Source organism: Talpa occidentalis, unplaced genomic scaffold (genome assembly GCF_014898055.3).
Source record: "Talpa occidentalis isolate TD23 unplaced genomic scaffold, MPIMG_talOcc4v2.1 talOcc4.15, whole genome shotgun sequence".
NCBI classification, from domain to species: domain Eukaryota; kingdom Metazoa; phylum Chordata; class Mammalia; order Eulipotyphla; family Talpidae; genus Talpa; species Talpa occidentalis.
Window position 1 is genome coordinate 49,065,393 of NW_023601543.1, and position 24,674 is coordinate 49,090,066.

A 24,674-nucleotide genomic window follows, 5' to 3' on the forward strand; every position below is an offset into this window, starting at 1 on the left:
TTATTTAGTCAAACATGAATCTAAGTGCTATTGTGAAAGGACTAAGCAGATGTCATTAAGGTCACAATGCAGATGAATTTTTAAGCGTGGATGGCTTTGAGGTTGAGGGACGTCACCTAATCAGATGAGGCCTTAAAAAGAATAGGGCACTTTCTGGTAAGACACTTGTGCAGTCAGGGTGATTAAACATTAGATTTTCTGTTACTGACTTTGAATACCAGTAGTTTACATGGCAGGAAAGAGGGCAGCTTCTAGGTCCTTAGTACAGCTTCTGGATGACAGCCAGTAAGAACATAGGAATCATAATCCTAAACTGCAAGGAACTGAATCTTGCCAGTCATATGAACTTGGAAAAGGGCCCTATGTTCCAGATTAGGATATAGCTTCACTACCACCTTGTTTCATCCTGTGAGAGACTGAGCTGAGAACCTAGTCACGCTGTGTCAGACTTCTGAGTTATAGAACTGTAAGCTAATAAATGAGCATTGCTTGAAGCTGCTAAATTTACAATAATTTGTTATGCAGTAATAGAAAACAAATAGATCTTCTTATAGAAGTATGGCGAAGCTTTGAAGTCAAATAATCTTGGCTTCAAATTGCAGCTCTGGTAATTACTAGCTTAATAACCTTGTAACCATTATTTAGCTTCTAGCAGACTCATTTCCCTCATGGTATAGATAAACCCCCTGAAGAAAAAGGACTGGTCCAAGGGCAAGCAGTGAATTAGTGCTAGGACTGAACAAGGATTAAAATCTTGTGACTTCTCGCCCAGTACCTCTCTGTTATCTGGGACTTGAACATTTTTGTTCAGCAGAGATTTTCCTCTGTATCCCCAATACCTAGTACAGTGGTTAGTGCAAAACTGATGCTCAGTACATGCTAAAATAACATGCAGTTATACTGGCTGTACACAAGGCTTTGCACTTACTCTTTGCTTTAGTTAGCTTGTTTTAGGCCAGAAGACATTCTGAGACAAGATATTAGCTATAGGTAGGGCAATGATCTATGTTCCAAATTGAAAATGCAATGTCACACTTTTTCGTCTGTAACCTCTCTCATTCATAGAGTGATCGTCTTTCAGACGGGAGTGTAGAATTCCTCTGGGATCCTTATTCTATTGGTCATACAGCCATTCCTTGACAAACTGGTGTCCAGGAGCTAGTATTTTCTTTTGGAAGATGAGATTCCTCAAAGAATTCAAGTACTACTAGTGCAACCTTACTGCACTAAGCAATACAAACTAAACTTAAGGATTTGCAGCAGCACCATTACTATAGGGGTGCCCCGGTTAGAACACCCATTACACTGGAAATAAACCCACTGGAATGGACATAAGGCCTGCTTTTCAGGAGATGATGTCCAAAGGTTGAAAGTTACCATAGCACCATCTTTTCTGTTCAATACTGCAGTCCTTAATTTGCAACAGAAAAAAGCTGTTAGTAAGTCCCCAAACAGACTGTCTAATTATCTAACCATTCCTAGAGAGTAGGGAGTAAATGGCTGCTGGTGACCTAACTTGGACAAGGGGAAGAAGGAAAAGCAGAAATAATAAAGAACCAGATACAGTGCAGAATGGATGGGATGAATAACACATTATGAAATGAAATCAAGCAACAGAGTTTCTTCTGCATGCTTATAAGACAAATTCAGATCTTTAGTGTAATTCCAAGTGCTAAGCAAACATAAAGGCAAGTCATGTACAGTGCTGCAAATTCCTGGGTGAACTATAGGCATATGAATCTATGAGTATTTGTGTTGTGCATGTACTTATATAACACTTAAACGTAAGGATAATAAACTCAATTATTTTCACTAGTCAAGCAGACATATACTGAGAAAACAGCCTAGTGACCATAAGTAGGATGAGCTGGGGCAGTGATTGTAATTGATGCCCTGCATAGATGTATTCTATGTACATTTTCTAAGCAAAGACTGTGCTGGGGAAGCAATTCTGCAGGTGGATTTTGGCAATTTGTGGCCTCTGACTTAAACCTTGTCAGCCATTTTTCCATCCACTAGAATTAGAATCAAAGAATCTCACTGTGCATATAATTTTTGAATTAGTAAATCAGGGGGACATGGAATTAGGACCTAGGGGAGTTTCCTGTGTGACTTCAGGAAGATCCCTTTCCTTCTTTTGCTGTTAGCTTCCTCTTATATGTATAAAGGGCAGCAATCAAAAGCAAACAGTCTGGATTCACTCTGTCTCAATGATAAACCTGACTCTACTGCTTTTAGTTGTATGATTTGAGGCAAGACTTAAAATCTCTGTACCTCAATTCCCTCATCTATAAACTTAGGATAATGGCAACCTAATTCATAAGGGCGTTAAAAAGGAATATACAGACACTGTGTTGATGTTTGAGAGTAGAGAGAAGATTCTATACAACCAGAAAGATTATACAAGACTAAAGTATGGTGAAAAAAATAATGAATATAAGAAGACAAAAATGCAATGATGATGTTGAAGTTCTAAAATGGTTTTCACAATTATAATTGGTTATTATGGGATGTGTGACTTTGAATGAATACCTTTATTTCTTCTAAACTTCAGTTTTCTCTTTAGTATAATGGTTACAATATGACCAGATTACTACATTGGGACTATTGCTAGGAGAAAACAAGATGACCTCAGTGAGAGTGCTCTGAATCCTGTAAAAATGTATATTAATAGGTAGACTGTGGTGTTTTTCAATTATGGGTCTATAGCTAAAAAATATCCTGAAAATCTGCTTAGGGTGGAGTATCTATAACAAGTATGGTCCTTCCATCTTGGGCAACTGGTATCAAGTCAAAGACTGAGGGCCAAAGGGACAGGTTTCAGAATCCTAAAGCCTCACACCATATAAAAAAATCAACTCAAAATGCATAAAAACAACTGAACATAAGACCTGAAACCACCAAATATATAGAGGAAAATATAGTAAAATACTACATGACATGCTTCTCAGCAGCATCTTTAAAGACTCATCCCCCAAAACAAAGAGTGTGAAGGAAAAATAAGCAGCTGGGATTACATCAAATTGCTAAAAAGCTTCTGCACAGCAAAAGAAACATTAACTAAAACAAAGAGACACTCTACCAATTGGGAGAAAATTTTTGCACTCCATACAACTGATAAGAGACTGATCACAAAGATACACAAGGAACTCACATGACTCAACATAAAATAAAGGAAATAATCCAGTCAAAAAATGGGCAGAAATGCTAAAAAGAAACTTCTCCAAAGAGGAAATGGGCCAACAGGCATATGAAAAAATGTTCAACATCACTTGTAATCAGGGAAATGCAAATCAAAACCACAATGAGATACCATCTTACACCATTGAGAATGGCACATATCAAAAAAACTAGCAACAACAAATGTTGGCAAGGGTGTAGAGAAAAAGGAACTCTCCTGCACTGCTGGTGGGTGTGCAAACTGGTCCACCCACTATGGAAAGCTGTGTGAAGGTTCCTCAAACTAATAAAAATGGAGCTATCATATGACCTGGCAATTCCACCCCTTGGGTTCTACCCAAAGGACACAAAAACATAAATTTAAAAGGATACTTGCACCGTTATGTTTATTGCAGCATTACTTATAATAGGCAAAACATAGAAACAACATGATGCCTAATAACAGATGAGAGATCAAGAAGATTATATATACAATGGAATACTATGCAGCAATCAAAATATAAAATAATGCTATTCGTAGAAACATGGATGGAGCGAGAAGGGATATTATGCTCAGTGAAATAAGTCAGAAGGAAAAAGAAAAATACCGGATGGTTTCACTTATAGGAGGAATATAGGGGAACCAAATGAGGGACCAAGTGGGGGAAATAGTAATGATTAAAAATAAGAAAAAAAAACACAACAAAACCAAACAACTATAAACAGACAAGTACAAATCAGAGACATTCTGTAGGGGAAGGGGAAGGAAAGGGACCAAGGGGAGGGTAGGAAGAGCACAAGGGACTATGGTGGTGGTGCATGGGTGAACTGGTAGTGAAAATTCTACGGGGACTTTACCTGAGAAAGAATGTCGAAAGTGTTAATAAGTAAATAAACAAATAAATAATCTGAAAGATCTACCTTACAGAGTTCAATTTTCTCTAAAAGTATGCATGCAACGTGCTCAGTACAGAGTAAATTTTGTAGGTTAACAAATGATGCCTCCTAGTCTGGCTAATTGCCAGTTCCTATAATGTTCCATTTTATTCCCTTTATCTCAAACATTTCAATTTCCTGAAAAACTAACTGATGAAATATACTTTCCACACAGATTGAAATCAACTAGGGGATAGGGTCAGAAGTGGAGGGATACCCAGACATCAATATAGTACAGTTGTAGATACCTAAGCGTTCTACAAGTTTCATTAAACACCCGTGAGAGGAGGTAAAGTGGGTCTGAGTATGTGGCTCCAATCAACCCAACTTCTTTCAAAAAAGCAGCAGTGTTTTGCTCTGTATCTTCATTTGGGACTGCACATCGGATTTTGTTTGAAGGAAAGGGTCCACTGCGAAGAAAATGTTAGAAGGTCCCAGATCTTGTTTATACTTTCCTCTCCCACCCAAACCAATCCCTGTTTTAAAGATGAGTAGACTAAGGCCAGAGCTAAGTCAAACCCAAGGTCACACAGTTAGATGGTAGAAGAACAGTCACTAGAACCAGGTATCCTGACTTCTAAGGTGCTATGCTTTCCATCTCATTAATCTGAGTAGCAAACTAATGAGAAGATTAGTGAGAAGGATCTGTTGGGGATGAGTGGAGAAGAATTAGGGCAGAGACAAGAGACGGAACAAAGCCAGTCTCTGTCAGGCATGGAATAGAGAGTAGTGGGGAGTACACTCAAGTGTAAATGTGCAATAATTAGTATAGGCCAAATTCTCTCAGGCAAAAAGGCTCCTTGGTCCTTTCTTCCACACTGCCATACTCCCAGCCCCAACTCTGAGTCAGAGGAATAGCCAGAAAAAAGAATGTTAAATTTTATCTTTCAAGGTTTATGTTGGACTATTTAGTCTAATGGTTTTTAGTTCATGGATGAGTAAACATAATTAATAATAGAATGATATGCAATAATGCACATCTTTGCCAAAGTACAAGATCTGGCAGAAACTATTTCCAAGTTTTCTCTCTCTGACTATTGAGCCAAAAGAAAGGGGTTCACCGTTCAGATGCCATCCTGGGTGAGGGGCACAAAGTCATTACCAAAACCTGATCATGTGAAATTGCAGAGCCTGGAACTGCTTTCTCATACCAGGCTTTTCCACTGGAAAAAGTAACTACATGAATTTAGAGCATACATGCTTTTACAATTACATTTAAACTAACATTAAAAACAAATGTGAACAGTCCAAGCTGAACAGGTCAGCCTGACCTGGAAAGCAAACGAGAGGGAAAAAAAAAAAAAAAAAAAAGAAAGGAAAAAAGAAAAAAAGGAAAAAGGCCCAATGTTAACAGCATTAATTCTGTCAGTCTGTTGTAAATAAGAAAATACCACTGGTGTATTAATGGCTTTATTAAAGGAAAACTCACTGGCAGAAAAATGCAACATCCAAACAAATAGAAAACAGTTTAAAAAATAAACCACATTAGCCTTTAAATCCACATTAGAGAAACTCTTGTTGGTCTGGAGATTAAAATTCTGCCCCAAGGAAGGCGTAACTCCCCTCACTACCGAAATTCTTCTTTGGCCTTTTCTCCAGAAAGTTTGTGTGTGTGTGTGTGTGTGTGTGTGTGTGTGTGTGTGTGTGTGGACTGAAGAAGGAAGAAAATGGAAAATGAAGGGCCCTGGCGAGATAGGAATAGTGCTTCTGACTCTCACATCTGTCTTACCCTGGCATCAGAAATTCTACATCCCCTAGAAAGAAACTGATTTCAATATAGAGTCTCTGGAGCAGAGACAAAGCACAGCAAAATATTAAAAACACTAAATACTTCTTTTATATCAATGCAAAGTTTGAGGCTGGTTTGGGAGGTCTTACACCTGATGGAAAAGTAAGCTTATGATGTAACAGAGAAGTGGGAGAACATGGGGGCACTAAGGCTAGAAAGTCTGATCCACTTTCCTCCATTATCTTAACTTCAATAAGAAACAAGAGTAGAGATTTTTTCTTAGATTTTTCCTTCCTCTATTTTTATGAAATGTTCAAAAGTATGTGCACTCCTGAAAATAGAGACACCTTGACTTTGGGAAGAGAGAAAAAAAAAATCTGTCTGGCACCAATCTCCTAGTATGTTTGAAGAGAGGAGCTGGTTGGCTTCTTGGGGCTGCTCCTCCAGGAGTAACAGAAGTCTGGTCTTTGTTTAAATGGACTTTTGTGGATCAGATATCACCTTCAACTGAGTGATGAGGTCTGTGGTTAGCATAGGTCTTTGGCAGTGGTCCAGCAGGATGGAGTAAGGGGGAACTCATGAGTTGCTTAATAACTGAATGAAAACAGCCACAGGAACCTCATACAGACAGAGTGGTTTCTAACTCAAAGCACCTTAAGTTAGTCCCATCAGCAAAGCTTCTTTCATTCAACACATCATGGAATGCAAGCAAACAAATCAAAGTTTCATTATATCACCCTAAGTCAGTTCCTGGCTATTATCACATATAATCAAGAATAATCAGAAAACACTCTGCTAATCCTAAGCCATATTACAGGAAACAATAACCAAGATACACATTACTACAGAAATGGTAACTGCTACTACTTTTAGAGTTGGTCCTCACGACATTCTCGTGAGGTAGGGAAACACCACTTGTACCAATGTGGATAGTGATCAATCATGAGAGTGGACTCCCAGCCCAAAGTCAGAGTCTGTGCTGAGGAGTAAGGGCTTCAACCCCTAAGTTTCAGACTTCAGGTGTTTCTGGGATATCCACTAGAGAACCCTCCAGAATCCTCATTTTTTAAAGATTTATTTATTCTATGCATACAAGAGCTGGGGTACAGACCAGAGGTGTGGGGGGTGAGAGTATTCACGAGAGACAGAGTGGGGAACAGAACAGGAAGATTGACCAAAGTACGCTGCTGAGGGGAGCAGCAGGAAAGACAGGAGAGGTCTGCTGTGCCATGTGGGTGGCTCCCTTTCTGGCTGGGGATTGAACTCATGCTGCAGAGACTATAGACAGCTTCATGGGTTGCATCTTAACCCCTTGTGTCACCAGGGAGGCCCAGAGCCCTCATTCTGAATGATGAAGGCCAGCCCTTATTTATTGTTTCATAGTTTTGAGATGCTTGCAATTGGCAACCCAGAATTTTTTGAACATGAAATACACTGTTGTATGACGCAACTTAAATGAAGGGCTTGCACTTAGTAAGCCCCATAATTAGATACCTGAGTCAGTCCTATGACATACGTAGTAGCATACAAAATTGGGAAGTGGGGGTGGCTGCCATTTTGGAGTAGGGGTTTCCTTTTCTTTTTCCCTACCTACCTCTAAGCAGAGGTAAGATAGGGAAATTGAACATTCTTTATTTGGAGATGTTTTTGTTCCCAATTTTTCCTTCTGCTTTATTGACAAATACACTAAAGAGTTTAGATATACGTTTGTGTGTGCTTTTCTGCACACAATGGGCAAGAATTGAGCAGGGAAGGGAGGATATGGAGGTGAGAAGGGAAGTGGAATTTAATAGTCTCATTACAGCCACTCAGAGCCCAACAAAAGCTCCCTATTCTCCTTTCTGAATGCCTTATAGCAGGCAAACAATCCCATAATATTACAAGCATTATTATTCAGCCTGGAGATGAGAGTGATTCAAAATTAATGTCTGTGTGCCTAATAGCTCACTAATCAAAGCTTCCATACCTAATTTTTTCCATCCTGGGGAAAGTCCTCAGTCTTTTACAGTTTCACTGTCGCCAGCATGATATAACACACTGTGCAAGCCGAGGCCAGTGACCTTTTGTCTTAATCAAGATCCTGATTTTTTTCTGAGATTCAAATGCCAGTCCAAGTTTTCTGCAGGTAATTTTTTCAGGACTGGTGCTTACATTTTTTTAATCACTGATTGCTAGAAGGCTGAAATATCCCTCAATGATATTTTTTCATTTAAGCCACAGAACCATTGGTCCGATGAGGGGGAAAAAAAAAGCATTTTCATGCCTAGTTTAAGAGCTCTAAAATGTCTAGCAAAGGATTAACCTGACTGAGGAGAATGAAACCTGATTCCAAAAGAGATGATCCAGGGTGAGATGACATTTCTAGTTTACGTTTTAGATATCTGTTCGTCGTGGAATTATTAACACTAGTAGACAACTGAAAGCTCTACTGGTTTCTGGGTGGCTGTCTATAACCCTCCCTACAGTTCTACTTCTTATAAACAGGATACCAGGGGATATACCAAAACATAGAAGGAAGAATCTTGCTCAGGTCAGTTGTCTATGTATGAGTTCAGTACAGTATGAAAATTTCTTAGTCATTTTCATGATCTTAAGGAATATTTCCTAAAATTTATAAAAGGGCCTCACCTGGTGGCGCAGGTGGTTGAGCGCCACACTGTGAAGCTGCCCACAGCCTCCGCAGTGCCAGTTTGATCCCGGCCGGCCTGCGAGGGTCCCACATGTCACAGCAGACCACTCCTGTCTCGCCCGCTGCTCCCCTCAGCAGTATATTTCGTCAGTCTGCCTGTTCTGTTCCCTCTCTATCTCTGGTGAATCCTCTCACTCTCCTGCGCATCTGGCCTGTACCACAGTTCTTGTATAAATGAATAAATAAATCTTTAAAAAAATAAAATTTATAAAAGCAGACTTTACTCTTCTTAAATCTGAAGTAAATGTTTTCAAAGAAGTAGTCATCAGTTGAAATTATATTTTTCTTGAATTATCATATTTGAAAAACACTTGCTTTTGTATATATAACCTATTGTGCTGTGTGTACTCTTATCTTTCTGTCTATTCCATTAGAAAAATATTGTCTATGTAATCATTGTACTCTCTCAAGAGTAACTGAGGGATTATGGAGCACTCATGGCAAAAGTATACAAACTCTGCTGCTTTTAGACTTTAAAAACTCAAGGACTTTAGGTGGAAATTTCACAAGTGAGATACTCATTCAAGTACCAGATATAAGGTATTATCAATTTTGATGATAAGAAAAAAAATGACTTATCTCTAACATTCAGAGAGACAGGATAAATCATATATGTGCTCTTCTAGATAATGTGGTCTGGAGGAATTAAGAGATACATTTTTCTGTTATCTCCTTATACAAGTTCACTTGAGAACTAAGAGAGAAGTATAGGTTTTTAACCAACTGGAGGATGGCAATCTATGTAACGGAGAGAACAGATTTCCAGGGTTGATTCAAAGGTGACTCAGACACTAGAGAACCAAGGTACCAGTACCTAAAGTCACACTGCAATAGCAAAAATAAAGAACATGCCCCAGTGGTACCTGAAAGCAGTAAGACCAACTCACAAGCGAAAAAAAAAAAAAAAAAAAAAAAAACAAACAAACAAAAAACAAACACAAAAGTTGGGACAGTGATATTTTTATATACCTACTATTTATCAATGACAATTTTTTTTTAACAGCTTCTTTTTTTAAAGATTTATTTATTTATTTATACAAGCACTGGGTATAGTCAGAAGCGCAGCAGCATGAGAGAATTCACCAGAGCCAGAGCGGGGAACAGAACAAGCAGACTGATGAAGAAATACACTGCTGAGGGGAGCAGTGGGTGCAGCAGGAGAGGTCTGTCGCACCATGTGGGACCCTCGCTGGTGGCCAGGGATGGAACCAGTGCTGTAGATGCTGCGGGCAGCTTCGCAGCCCAGAGCTCAACCGCTGCGCCACCAGCGGAGGCCCAATGACAATTTTGTATGGAAGATTTTATTATACTCATAAGGTAGGTGGTCTTACAAAGACCTAATGATTTGGCCAGATCATCAAAAACTATGTGGCAGAGCCAGGGCTAGAAACAAGGTCTTTATGAACTTGAGTCCATTATGCTATTTCAACTACACCACAAGGTGTAGAAATAGAAAATTTGTATCAAAAAAGGGAAATTATAAGAGTTGAGCCACATGGTCATATTGATGTCAAACTTAAAGGGCAATTCTGCTCCTCTGTGCATGTCACAGTTGTGAGAGCTGTAGGAGCACTCGGGTATATGAAAATAGTGTGTGGGGAGTAACACTTCTCAGAAATGAGATTTATCACTTACATCTCCAACATGAAGATTATTACAGTCCTAATCTACAGAGTCAAAGGAGAGGGGAGAATGTCTCAATAACTGAGCTCTACATTATTTATTCTTTATGATACTCTGCTGTCTGCTGAACAGGAGGTAGAAGTCATTCAATCTTTGGTTGGGAAGAGGGAGCTGAATTCTCCAAATCTGTCATTGTCAGGTTTCCTGCTTTAACAATGATAATGGTTATGTGATAGCACCATTATGACTTTATCAGTAGATGTTGGAATACTGATCAGTTGGTGCACAAAAGAACTGTTAAATTTTAGAGATGTCTAGATATTCAAAATATTTAATAATCACTCTGCATGATGCTGTAATAATTATATTTCTCAGAATTAATTTGTCTTGCATGCTTGTGGGGTCAAGAATATGCACCTATAGCTATTAAATGACACATAACTTGGCAAGAACTCTGCTTTGGCCTGGACCATGTTATAGAACTAGTTTTCTCAGAACCAACACCAAGGAACAGTGACCCAGCCCAAGGAAACAGGCTTATATAAAGGAAGGATTCATGTATATGATCAGTATTTCCAGGAATCAACCCAAACAGATACCATTAAACCCAGGAACTGAGTCAGCAATCCTAGGTTTTTAGAAAAATCTGATGCTAGAAGTTTCCCCCTCTTCAACTTGCCTTATTATCTCTTTCTAAAATTTAAATCCTCCCTGATACAAGATTCAAGCTATTATTACTAATTCTCCTTAAAATTATGCAAATAAATACAGTATCTCAGTATGCTTATTCCATGTCATAGATCGTCAACTACCTGAGGTTCAAACCTTGTTTTGCATAATAAATAAGTTCATTTTCAATGTGATTTCAGCTTGCCTTCTCTATTCCCCCAGATACGGCCATATTCAAATTCTCGCTATTCCCCAAGTCCCCCCAAAGCATTTTTTATGTCTCTACATTTATTCATTACCACTGCCTTCAACTTTTTTTTTAAACATTTTAAAAGGAAAGATTATTAGGAAAAGGAGAAGGACAAAAAAGAGACACCTGCTTAGAAACAGGTGGAAATTGTGGGATCAGATCTACCCTTGTTTTACTTATTGATGGCAGAAATTATACCTTATTCATCTCTGCTATCCCCAAAAGCCAATAAATAAATATTTGCAAAACAGATAAATAGGTGAGTGAATGGATGAAAGGTGAAAAGACTAACTAGAAAGGATGGATATATGGAAAGATGAATAAATAAATGCTATGAAACTTGTTTTCTGAGGATATGCCATGAATAGTATTTTAGCATATTCTTGAATCACTTTATTACATCCAGGACATATGTTCCAGAAGTAGCAATACTGGGCTTCTATTGTGCATGTAGAATAATGAAAAAAAGTAGCATTAATGCTGTCTTCAACACTGGAAGTCACAAGGAAATTCAGTGTCCACAGCATCCATCAGACAATGTCTAGAGTTCCAGAATCATCCTCCCAACCAAAGAATCGAAGGAGTTGATAAAACCTGCAGATCTGTTGTTATAAGTGTTAAGTCTAAAATGTGAAGTTCAGTCTCACAATTGTAAATATACTTGTCAAATATGTTACAGTAACCTGTGAAGAAAATTATGTGCCCTTATCCTGGGGCCCCATGTTCCTTCTCACCTTCTGGGGTTTGAATTCTACCTTAAAATCTTGCAAAACCTGACATCTTCCATATTCCAGGGAAGAGGGAGTATCCAGGTGTCGATGATATTTATTTAAAGTTGAGAACTCAAGAGTTTCAAGCTGCAAAAAAAATTACAACATTTTGGGAGGGAAAAGAGGGAAGTGAGACAGAAGAATGAGTGGAGAAGATGGGAAGAAGGAAGGACAATTCCTTTTTTTCTCATTCTAGCTTGGAAACTGAACTACATTTTGGGGAAGTACAGAGAAAAGTGAGTGATGACTGTGCATTTATTGTAATTATGGACTTTGAAAAAAAGATACAGCAAATTTAGAAGGAATGTTTCCCTCTGGGCAATTATAAGTATTTCCTTAAATGCAAAGTAGGTGAGGGATTTCTATTAAATTGTCTGGAAAAAATTAGCAATATGTGGTTTTTCAAGAGCATCCAGAAATGTACCATGTACAAGGAAAGGCCTATGCTTATCCTGTATCAGCAGCTAAAAGCCTGAAGGTAGTCTTTAAGGGAACTAATTCAAGAATGCCCATTTCCAAGATCCTTTCAGAAACATTGGCTTCTAGGAAAAGAAGCAACAAGCAGCTAGATAGACCTAGAAGCAGGAAGGGAAAGTATCTCTGAGTTTAGAATAACCCATCACTAAACAGTTGAGGGAATACGAAAGACAAAGTTAGATTCAGTATATTTAAGCCTCACCAAGTAGCCATATGCTGCAGAGTGCCAGCTGCTCTAATATACAAAGACAGTCATTTTGCCCTTCACTCCCTCAAAGAGCTTTCAGTCTACTTTCAGGAACATAATATACCTTACTTATGTGTGGCCTAAGATATTCAAAATTAATATGAAGTACTGTATATGCCTCTAAATCATATGTGGTGTTATATACCAATATGCATTGGAGCAAAGAAAATTTGTTCAATAAATGGTGCTGGGAAAACTGGGTTGCTGAATGCAAAAGAATGAAGCTTGACAACTACCTCACACCATACACAAAAACCAACTCAAAATGGATTAAAGAACTAGACATAAGACCTGAAACCATAAAATACATAGAATGAAATATAGGTGAATAACTACATGATGTTCACCTCGAAGACATCTTTACAGACACATCACCCAAAGCAGTGATAATGAAGGCAAAGATAAACAGCTGGGACTACATCAAATTAAAGAGCTTCTGCACAGCAAAAGAGACAATAACAAAAACAAAGAAAAAACCCACCGACTGGGAGAACATTTTTGCACACAACACTAATGATAAAGGACTGATCACAAAAATCTACAAAGAGCTGATGAGACTCAACAACAACAAAGAAAATAAACCAGTCAAAAAATGGGCAGAAGAGCTAAAAAGAAACTTCTCTGAAGATGAAATGCAAATGGCCAACAGGCATATGAAAAAAATGTTCAACATCACTTGTAATCAGGGAAATGCAAATCAAACTACAATGAGATACCATCTTACACCAGTGAGAATGGCACATATTAAAAAAAAAACAAAACTAGCAACAACAAATGTTGGTGAGGATGTGGAGAAAAAGGAAATCTCCTGCACTGTTGATGGGAGTGCAAACTGGTCCAACCACTATGGAGAGCTGTGTGGAGATTTCTGGACCTACTCAACATAGAGCTTCCATATGATCCAGCAATTCTACTCCTAAGTATTTACCCAAAGGACACAGAAACATCAATTCCAAAGAGCACCTGCACCCCTATGTTTATAGCAGCACTGTTTGCAATAGCTAAGCTTTGGAAACAACCCAAATGCCCAAAAATAGATGACTGGATCAAGAAGATGTGGTACATATATACCATGGAATATTACTCAGCATTCAAAAAAGATAAACACATGCAATTTGCAGCAACATGGATGGCGCTGGAGGGATCATGCTCAACGAAATAAGCCAGAAAGAAAAAGAAAAGAAAAATACCGGATGGTCTCACTCATAGCAGGAATCTAGAAAACTTAAATAAGGGACCAGGAAAAAGAATAACTATAAGAAAGTAAAAATCAAAATCAACAAACAACTATGAACCAGAGACACTCTATGAGGGGTGAGGGGCGGGGAGGGGAGGGATTGGGGTCAAAATAAAGGGGTCACAATTGTATGGGGAATATAAAAATAAAATTTATAATAAAAAGACAAAAAAAAAGAAAATGTTACAATGTTTTTAATTAAAAAGTAAAAATAAAAAATAGATAAAATTATTTAAAAATTTGAATATGTGATTCAAATCACTCAAGTCTAGACTATATTTCTGGGAGTAGGGGATGGCAATCCAAAAAAAATGTCAATAACTTTAGCATTTTCTCTGCTCTTTTAGTCATAGAATCACAATATATTAATGACAAAACAGTCTTTGCCGGAGCCCACTATCACAGTTTTATTTTTTTTAAGATTAATTAATTTATACATACAACAACAGGGGTACAGACCATAGGCGCAGGGGGGTGTGGAAGGATTCAGCAGAGAAAGAGTGGGGGGCAGAACAGGCAGATCTACTGAAATACACTACTGAGGGTAGCAGAGGGGGAGACAGGAGAGGTCTGCTGTGCCATGTGGCTAGCTCCCTGGCCGGTGTTCAGGGATCAGACTTGTGCTGCAGTGACTGCAGATAGCTTCATAGTGCTGAGACAACCTCCTGAACCACCAGGGAGGCCCCGCATTATCACAGATTTATAATGGGAACACTGATGGGAGAAGGGACATGCCCAAGAACACATTCCTAGTTGCCATTTTGGAATATACAATTAATCAATCAGCAATGGGACAAATAAAGGAAATTTAAATTAATATTCCTTCAAGGTGATCAAATGTTTAAGCCAAAACCCAAATCTTATGAAATCTGTTGTTTGAGTGTTCAGTAGGGGGACTCTGCATTGATTCCTTCTTTTATTCATTGGCTGAGTAGAGGTATAGTATGCACTGAATATGCAAATTAATAAATTTGGGAACAGTTCGCAGCATCTGAACATATGTTGAGCAAAATTTAAAGGTTTTTTTTTCAAACAATGGAGTCTAAGAATATAAATACTTAGTTTTTTTTTTAAAGATTTATTTATTTATTTATACAAGCACTGGGTACAGTCAGAAGCAGGGGAGGGTAAGAGAATTCACCACAGCCAGAGCAGGGAGCAGAGCAGGCAGAAGGGCCAAGGTGCACTGCTGAGGGGAGCAGCGGGCAGCAGGAGAGGTCTGCGCGCCATGTGGGAACCTCACCGGCAGCCAGGAATCGAACCAGCGCTGCAGAGGCTGCGGGCAGCCTTGCAGCCCAGTGCTCACCCTCTGCGCCACCAGGGGAGGCCCTAAACACTTAGGTTTTTACTGACATGATGCTTGAACATAATATATGTTTCCTTTGATTGCTAGACTTGGTTTCCAAATAGGATCTTGGTAGTACTTTTGGTATGAGGTAACCAAGACTGACTTCTGTTGATGCTCTGCCTTTTAGAGCTATTATACAGCATGCCATAATTCAGGATAAAAGCCAGTTGGGAAGCAGTATGAACAGTCTTACTAGGTAAGTTATTACTGACACTACTGTCACAAGTCCTGCCATTTGTCACTTACTACACATGTGCATATGTATCATGTCATTTGATCACCAATATAGTTCTCTGAGAGTAGTTTCTCTAAATTACAACTGCATAAATTGAGGTTTGGCAGAAGGTAGTAAATAATGGAGCTAGGCCTTTCTTCAGGAATCCTTATACATTGTGGACATTTCTTGAAATTTGACATCCTGAAACTGTATTTCCTACCATGGTCCCATGTACACAGTAGATACTCAGTAAATATTATGGAGATGAAACTGAAATGAATGCCAGCCATAGCATTTCTAAGCTACTTTCTGTTGTATTGATGAAACCTGTTCAGATTTGAGCACTATCCAATAATTCATTTGAAAACTTACTATATCACTATCCTTAAGAATTTGATGTATAAATTTGTGCCTGACTATGATATGGAATAGAGAAATTACCTGTTATAAGTAGACCTGTTTTCAAAGGAAACTCACTGTGATCATGTCACAGAGTGCTTTATAATGGAAAATATTGGTTGAGACATGAATCTAATTTTAAGGTTTGGACTCAAAGGTTATGGGCACTTATGTTACAATTAAACTTTGCCTGCAATGAACAATTCATATCAGCATATGGGAAATCTAAGGGTTCTTTACCTAGGGGCCTCCACTTCTTATACATAATTCAGAGATGGGTAATTAAGTGAAAGCTGAGTGAATCAGAACCCAACCATGGGGTCACAACATTCATATGGAGAAAATACCTTCTTTGTCAATCATTTTTCATCTTTCTTATTTTTTTCTTTTTCTTCCTGTACTCCCCCACCCCATTGCTGCTTCTTTTCTTCTCCTTACTATAGACAACAATTGTATAATTCCCTTAGGGTAAGTCAAACAAACAAGAACAAGTTGAGTCTCATTTGATGTGGCAACATGGAAAACCACTCACAGAGCATCTTTCTGTGATTTCTGGTAGTACTAGATACTACTTGAGAGTTATCTGTTGAAACTGTCTTAAAGTAAGCCTAGTTCAATTCATTTGTGGTACTGGATCTGTTTAAAGACTTTACTATTCTTTAGAAGGGGAGAGTACAGTTATCCATATAAAACCCACACATGGTTATAAAACAACTTAGTTTCTGTAAATATGCACTTAGATGACACTATATTGAACACCTCACAGAAAGCCAGAGATGGATAAGTGTTCTAAATTAGCCTGGGTATGGGGAGGAGACAGAACAGGATTCTAGATTCTTGAGTTTTCCAGGATGATAATGAGCAATCAGATATGAGGTTACAGTTTCAAACATTCAGAAATAGGCTTGCATCTTTTTTCAAGTTCCATTTTCAAATCAAAGTAGATTAATGAGCTTTCTTTCTCATGAAGGTGAATCTTTTTGGAATTGGCAGGCAACAGGAAGGACCCTGGCACTGAACAGTTGTAAACATGAAGAAAGGAAGAAATTGGAGTGGGAATGTATGTGTCAGTCAAGTTTTTATATAATGATGAAAGAGCTCATGGTTGATACAGAGTAGGGAACAGAGAAACTTATGATTGGGACAATCACCCTTGAAAAGCTGTATCTTCCATATGTCAAGTAATTGTGCTACAGAAAAAAAAATGTTTTTGGAAATGATCAATAGATTTGCAAAGAAAAGGAAATAATTAAACGGCTGCTCATCCCTGGGAGATGTGTGATAGGAAATCACACCTGGCAGCATAATCATAGGCTCCAAAGAGAAGCAGCTTCTCATTCCAGGTGGCCAGCTTTACAACATGTGCAACATTTAAATGAGGGATATTCCTAGTTATTCAGGGCCAGACTGTGCCTGGGTCATCTTGCACCTGTGATTGTTATTGACCCCTGGGTTCTCGCATCCTAGACACCACTTAACAATATAAGGTCAGAATAATTGTCCCTTGCAGAACCAAGGAGTTGACATTCATTCACTCTCTGATAGGTCTTGATATCTGCTTCATACCTTGTGCTCCTATACTGAGCCCCAGATCAGGATATAGCATGGTTAATGATAAAGAAAGGTACAGCTGGCTGAGCACCATATTAGGCATAAAATGGTCAGCCTACCGGATGGCTGGCCTTCATGAACTCTAAAGAGGGAACTCTGATTAAAAAAGACAATTAGGGAGGGACAAGGAGTTGTACAAAAAGGAGGGAAAGCATCATACCTCCCAGAGTCATCCCTGCTTCATAGCATTTCCGTAGGCGACAAGATGGACAATTCTTCCTTCGGAATTTGTCAATAGTACAGTCATTTCTGCTGGCACACAAGTACTTCTGTTTTCCTGAGAGAATAAATACAAGAGTAGACAGCTCGGTTAATGTGTTTTCAGTCTCTTTCCTTGAGTATTTATAGGCATAAAGGGCATGAAGTTACATCATGATAGATGAGAGAAATAAGTCGAAAATGACCCGAAACAGTAGATTGGTTTAATTCATGTATATATAAAATACAAGCAGACTGAAATACACATACTTCCTCAGAGATGTTTTTCATAGGGATGAACAAGTCATGTTCTACTTATACCTCATTTATTAGAACTACTCACTGTTTCCCCCCCCCCCCGGGGAGTTGGAAGACAAGATAAGGAAGAGAGAAGTCAAGGAAGCTTTGTTCAGGGAATGTGAAAAATAGATGGTTTGATAGGATTTGCAATGCTGGGCTCTGGACGGAGGATGCTGCTGCCCAGCGTCTTCTGAAAACTCTTGATTGGGGAAGGTTTTCAGTGAGGTGGAGGGACTATTTAGACATCCCTCCATGTTGTCTATTTTTTAAATAAGATGCTCTAACTTTACTGACGAATTCCCATGAAAAAATGCTTAGTGTTGGAAATTGTCACTCCTTTAGCAAAGTGCAGCAGACTTGTGCTCTAGCAATGTTTCCTCCTCCTGACTCCTGCAATCATTCATAAGATCATACAGGCACTAATAAGATGTTTATGCTTCATATTACCAATACGGATACAACTTGGGTAAAACTAGAACTCTGTGGAATTTCTTTTTTTTTTTTTTATTTCTAGTGATCATACCTACAATCCTGCAGGTTATGAAAAAATAAAAGATAGTTTCACCATTCTTTGTGAAATAAATCACAATAGGTGAAAAGAAGTCCTCTGAAGTCAGCAGAAGAAAGCAGATTAGTGGTATGCAAAACTGTATTTGTCACATATACACAGAAACACACACATAGACACACACACAAGTACATGCATTCACAGTCAGAGATCTTCAGGGTCACTGCTTAAAGACACCAGGATCCACTCAAAAACATATTTTACTCAATACTTTGTTCTCTTGTTCCTTGTTCCTAACACTGGCCTGGCATATAGTAGGCCTTCAATCAACATTGAATGACTGAATTTACAAATGGCACAGAGCGATCCAAAAGAACACATAGTCATCAGTAGAAATAGACAGAGATACATATCCTGCTGCTCTGAAACATGCAGAATGAACTTCTCATGTTCACAGACCTGCCCCCGTCTCAGCTTATATATCTCCTCTTCTATATCTCCTTTCTTTCTTCCAGTCCCTGGTGCCTCTTGTCATGTTTATAGTTGGGCTTTAGTTTACAGACAGGACTAGGGCTTTAGGGAGTCCTTTTTGGCAGAGGAGAAATGTTTGTGGTAGGGAAAATAAATAAAAATTGTAGGGCAACTGCTAACAGGAAAACAACCACATACATTTAACATATCTACTACAGTAGGTTATTTTATGTAAGAGATTTAGTAGTAACCAGATAAACAAAGCTTTTCCCTCCCTTTGTCCATCCCATTCTTCCCCTTGCCAAAGTACTCCAGAAATGGTCAGGGAGGAACCTGAAGGGAAGAAATTTCCATTAGTAGGCACGTACAATGAACCACACACAATTTTGGGGTTTTACATATGCTACTTAAATGAACATCCTCAGCAATGCTTCGAACTAGTTATTATCATCATTTTCATTTACAGATTTGCAAAGGAAACTAAGGCTTATAGGCCAGTATTCTTTCTACCATACCACATGATTTTATTTGTATAAACAGAACACAAAATTTACTATCAGCTTTTTTTATGTTGCAAATTGAAGCCTATAATATTGCACAGAAAAAAAAAATAGTGTGATGGTGCGATTCAGCCTTTGGGCATCATCTCCTAAAAGGCAGACCTTCCAGTGGGTTTATTCCCAGTATAACAGGTGTTCTAACTGGGATAACCCTACAGTATTGGTGCTTCTGGAATACTCAAATCCAGTTTGTCTTGCTTAGTGAAATTAGCTCATGCTTAGTAGTACTTGATTTCTCTGAGGAATCTCATCTTCCAAAAGAAAATATTTGCTCCTGGACACCAGTTTTCTGAGGAATGGTTGCATGGCCAATGGAATAGGGATCCCAGAGGAATTGTACATTCCCATCTAAAAGAAGGTCACTCTATGACTGAGAAAAGTTACAGACGAAAAAGTGTGACATTGTATTTTCAATTTGCAACATAGATCATTGTCCTACCTATAGTTCATATCTTGTCTCAGAATGTCTTCTGGCCTAAAACAAGCTGAATAAAGCAAATATATACTTTTTAATTTACCCAAGAATAAGTGCAAAGCCTTTTGTAAAACTAATGTAACTGCATGTTAATTTAGCATGTACTGAGCATCAGTTTTGCACTAATTACTGTAATAGGTGTTGGGGATACAGAGGACAATCTCTGCTGAACAAAAATATTCAAGTCCCAGATAACAAAGAGGTACTGGGTGAGAAGTGACAAGATTTTATTTTAATTCTTTAAAGATTTATTTATTTATTTATTTATTCATTCAAGCACTGGGTACAGTTAGAAGCATGGGAGGGTGAGATAATTCACAAGAGCCAGAACAAGGAGCAGAACAGACAGACCGACAAAATACACTGCTGAGGGGAGCAGCAGGTGCAGCAGGAGAGGGCTGCGTGCCATGTGGGACCCTCCCCTGTGGCTGGAGATGGAACCAGCGCTGCAGAGGCTTTGGCAGCTTTGCAACCCAATGCTCAACCGCTGCACCACCAGGGGAGTCCCAAGTCACAAGATTTTAATCCTTGTTCAGTTCTAGCACTAATTCACTGTATGCCCTAGGAAATCATTAAAATCTTTTTCAGCTATAGGAGACTTGAAGAATATCTGGATTTTATGCAACAATGTATTTGCAAAGTCTTACATATAAAAGGAATAAATATTATTGATAAGTATCAAACAACCAAAATTAAGGTTTCTTGTCCCTCTGGTACTCTATCATTTTAAGATAGTAACTTACTCTAACATTGACTCATATTTGGAGCTACTTGGTCTCTTTGTTTTCTAAAGGCCTTCAAAAAATCCAGACCCTTTCTACAATGCTAAAAAGGTAGCCATTGCTAGTAATACACAACATATGCATAAGCAATAGCTTATACAATATGAGTATTCATGTATTTGTGAATGCACAGGTGTGGGAGTATATACACACACTGGGTTACTGAATTATCTTTGTAGATATGTGTATATGTGTGACTACACAGATCATACAACATACTACAATATACAAATGCATGCATATGAAATGTGTTTCTTTGAAGTAAAATAGTTTTTTTTTTTAAGATTTATTTATTTATTTATACAAGCACTGGGTACAGTCAGAAGTACGGGAGGGTGAGGGAATCCACCAGAGCTAGAGCGGGGGGCAGAATAGGCAGACCGACAAAGTACACTGCTGGGGGGAGCAGTGGGCGCAGCAAGAGAGGTCTGCACGCCATGTGGGACCCTCGCCAGTGACCAGATATCGAACCCGCACTACAGAGGCTATGGGTAGCTTTGCAGCCCAGCACTCAACGCTGCACCTCCAGGGAGGCCCTGAAGTAAAATAGTTATAAATGCAACATAGTAGTAATAAAAAGCATTTCAGGTTTCCAAAGACATACAGAAGGAATCTCCTGAAAAGAAGCCTGTAATTCTTTTTTTTTCTTTTTTTAAAGATTTGTTTATTTTATTTATACAAGAACTGGGTACAGTCAGAGGCGTGGGAGGGTGAGAGAATTCACCAGAGCCAGAGCGGAGAATAGAACAGGCAGAGTGACGAAGTACACTGCTGAGGGGAGCAGTGGATGGCAGAAGAGGTCTGCGTACCATGTGGGACCCTCAACAGGTGGCCAGGGATCAAACCAGCGCTGCAGAGGTGGCGGGCAGCTTTGCAACCCAGAGCTCAACCACTGTGCCACCGGGGAGGCCGAATACTATAATTCTTATCTGTACAATTTGGATTAGGAAGAGAGAGAGGAGATGGAACAAACCTCTTAAGTTTATCTCAAATCCACTTCTCTCACCTAAATTTTCTACTTTCCCAAATGATAGAACTAATGTACAATCGCTGATTTGTAAGAAAGATGTAAGACTTCTCCAATATGGTTGAAGTTATTAGCATTCTTAACAACAACAACAAATTAAAAGAAAATATAATATTTATTATATTCATTTGTGTATAAAAACATGGAAATAATATATAATAACAAAGTAATAATGATTTAAAACATAATAAAAATAAAGTAACACAAAAGTCCCTCTCATACATGGTGCAAAGATGAAAAAAGATGTAAGAATTATATAAAATAAAATATTTAAATAAAAAAGTCCTTCTCATTTGATTAGCTTATAAAGCTAAATAGCTATCTTATATACACCATTATATCACTTAAGACAATTAGGTTGGGCTTCCTGGGTGGCGCAACGGGTTCAGCGAAATGCTGTGAAGCTGTCTGCAGTCTCTGAAGAGTGGGTTCAATTCCCAGCTGGCAAGAGAGATTCCCACATGGCGTGGCAGACCTCTCCCGTCGCGCTCACTGTTCCGTCTGCCTGTTCTGCTCCCTGCTCTGACACTGGTGAACTCTCTCACCCTCCCATTCCTTTGGTCTGTACCCCAGCTCTTGTATAAATAAATAAATCTTAAAAAAAAAAGAAAATTAGGTTAACAAAATTAACCTGATGAGTATCACACCATTGGTTTGTTTCAAAATACAGTCCCTGATCCTATGAATCTCACATACTGGAAAGAGTTTTAAACATTATCTGATTACAACACCCATTTCTCCACATAAGGCTTGAGTCCCTCTGTAGCTCCCTACCTTTTCTTGAATTTCAGTCCACTACATTTCTGAACTCTGTCATATGGTCCTTCCTTCCTGGAAACTCGGTATCTGACTCCTTGTAGTGCTGAGTCACTGGTTTTTATTAGATACATAATCTTTGGGCTATAAAGCACCTTTAATTTAAAGGTCCCTAATAAAATGCCTCAACCTGATGTGTCACTCATCAGTGATGAAAATGGACAAAAGTATTGAAATGATATGCCCAAAGTAAAAACGAAGTTGGTGGTAGATCCAACACAAAATCTGACTATATCCAAAGCAGACCTGGTATGGATGACTGTAATTTCAAGACACAGCATTTAGAGTGTGGTAGGTATCTTTGTTCATTAATCTAGTAAGTGTATGGCCCTGTGGACGCCTTCTCAGTATATAATTGAAGGAAGTATGTAAGTGGGTTCTGGATATTCTCAAGCTTGTCCTAGAAGGCCCTTTGTTCCCATGCTGTAGCCAAAGTAACAGAATAATTAACACAGAGAACAAAAACTCCTTCCCCTTCTCAGAGTCTACAAACATTACACCTAGTTCACAAACACTATTGACAACCAATGACAAAATTATTTCAACAACCTCTAATAAAAATCTCAGAAAATATGTCATTTTGAAAATTCTGGCAACTTTAGAACTGCAAACAGATCACATATTTAAATGTTTGTTACCACACTTATTAGAACAGCCCCCCAATTTTGACTGCTGTGAACAGTCACATGATGGATTGGCATGCAGTGCTCTGCATGTTAATTGGCACTGAAATCCTTGACTATTAGTCATCCTCATTTTTTTCATGGCTTTATCATTCCTGCATAAACCTTAAGTATGGCCCTAAGCTCTAATTGGAAGTAAGTGTGAGATATCCATCATCTATTTCTCCAGAGACTCCCCATTTATATTTTTCGATGTCAGTCTCTTTGGTGCTATCATATATCAATAGTAATGAGTTGAGGCTAATATCTGATTGGACATCTTACAATTTGTTCATTCTGAGAAATCCTATGTGACACAGACACAAGTGAGGGATATAACACACCCTCTGTGGAATTACATTATGAAACTATAGAGAAGACTGAAAAATGTAGAAATCCTCACTCTTTTTAAACAGAGGGGACCTATATGAACAAAATTCAAACTTTATTGGGATATGAAAGAGAAGACCTGAATTAAATGGAAAAAAGACAGTGTTTCTCAATGGGAAGGTGGAGGATTACAAGGATGTCAGTTTTCTTCCAATTAAATCTTTTAGTTTATTTTTTCATTTTTTTAAATTTTTTTAAGATTTATTTATTTATACAAGCACTGAGTACAGTCAGAAGCACGGGAGAGTGAGAGAATTCACCAGAGCCAGAGCGGGGAGCAGACCAGGCAGAAGGACCGAAGTACACTGCTGAGGGAGCAGCAGGCAGCAGGAGAGGTCTGTGTGCCATGCAGGACCCTCCTCCAGTGGCCGGGGAGCAGCCGGTGATCGAACTGGCGCAGCAGAGGCTGCAGGCAGCTTCGCAACCCAGTGGTCAACCGCTGTGCCACCTGGGAGGCCCTGAAATCTTTTAGTTTAAAGCAACCCAGAAAACATCTTGACCAAAAAGTCTCTTTAGTGCCCTTCAATAGACAAATGGATAAATAATCGTGGTATTCATCTCAATGGATACTACTCAGTTACTAAAAAATGAAATAGTGATTTTTTTTTGGACAAAATGGGTGACCTCATGTTGATTATGTTAAGATAAATAAGTCAGAAAATGAATGATTTCAGATGGTTTCAATCATCTGTGGAATACAAATTAAAAAAACAAACAAACAAACAAAGTACAAATATATATGGAATAAATCTTGGAAACAGCCAAAGAATTTCATGATTACCAGAAGGAGAAGATGGAGGATGGAAGCAGAGGGACATTGGCATGAGTGATTTTGTGGAGAGTGAGGGAAACGTGTGTACATATAGAGGAACAAAATTGTAACCCCAAAATTAAAGTTATGAAAAAAAAAATTGAAAAAATACCAAAAACTCAGTTTATCTGAAAAATAAAAAGTGTAATTGTTTGTTTTTAAGTTTCTTTTTTAAAAGATTTATTTATTATATATAGATATATATATATAATATATATATATTTATTTATTTATTTATACAAACAATGGCTATAGTCAGAAACACGGGAGGGTGAGAGAATTCACCAGAGCCAGAGTGGGGAACAGAACAGGA

The 24,674-nt window shown here is 38.4% G+C and overlaps 1 protein-coding gene across 1 annotated transcript in view; it reads right to left on the reverse strand.

Annotated features, from left to right (window-relative positions):
* Window positions 1–24,674, reverse strand: part of AR (androgen receptor) — a 225,282-nt gene that overhangs the window by 23,291 nt on the left and 177,317 nt on the right. Inside the window, exon 3 of the mRNA XM_037512314.2 lies at window positions 17,522–17,638. Coding sequence (XP_037368211.2) covers window positions 17,522–17,638 — 117 coding nt within the window. The remainder of the gene's footprint in view (window positions 1–17,521; window positions 17,639–24,674) is intronic.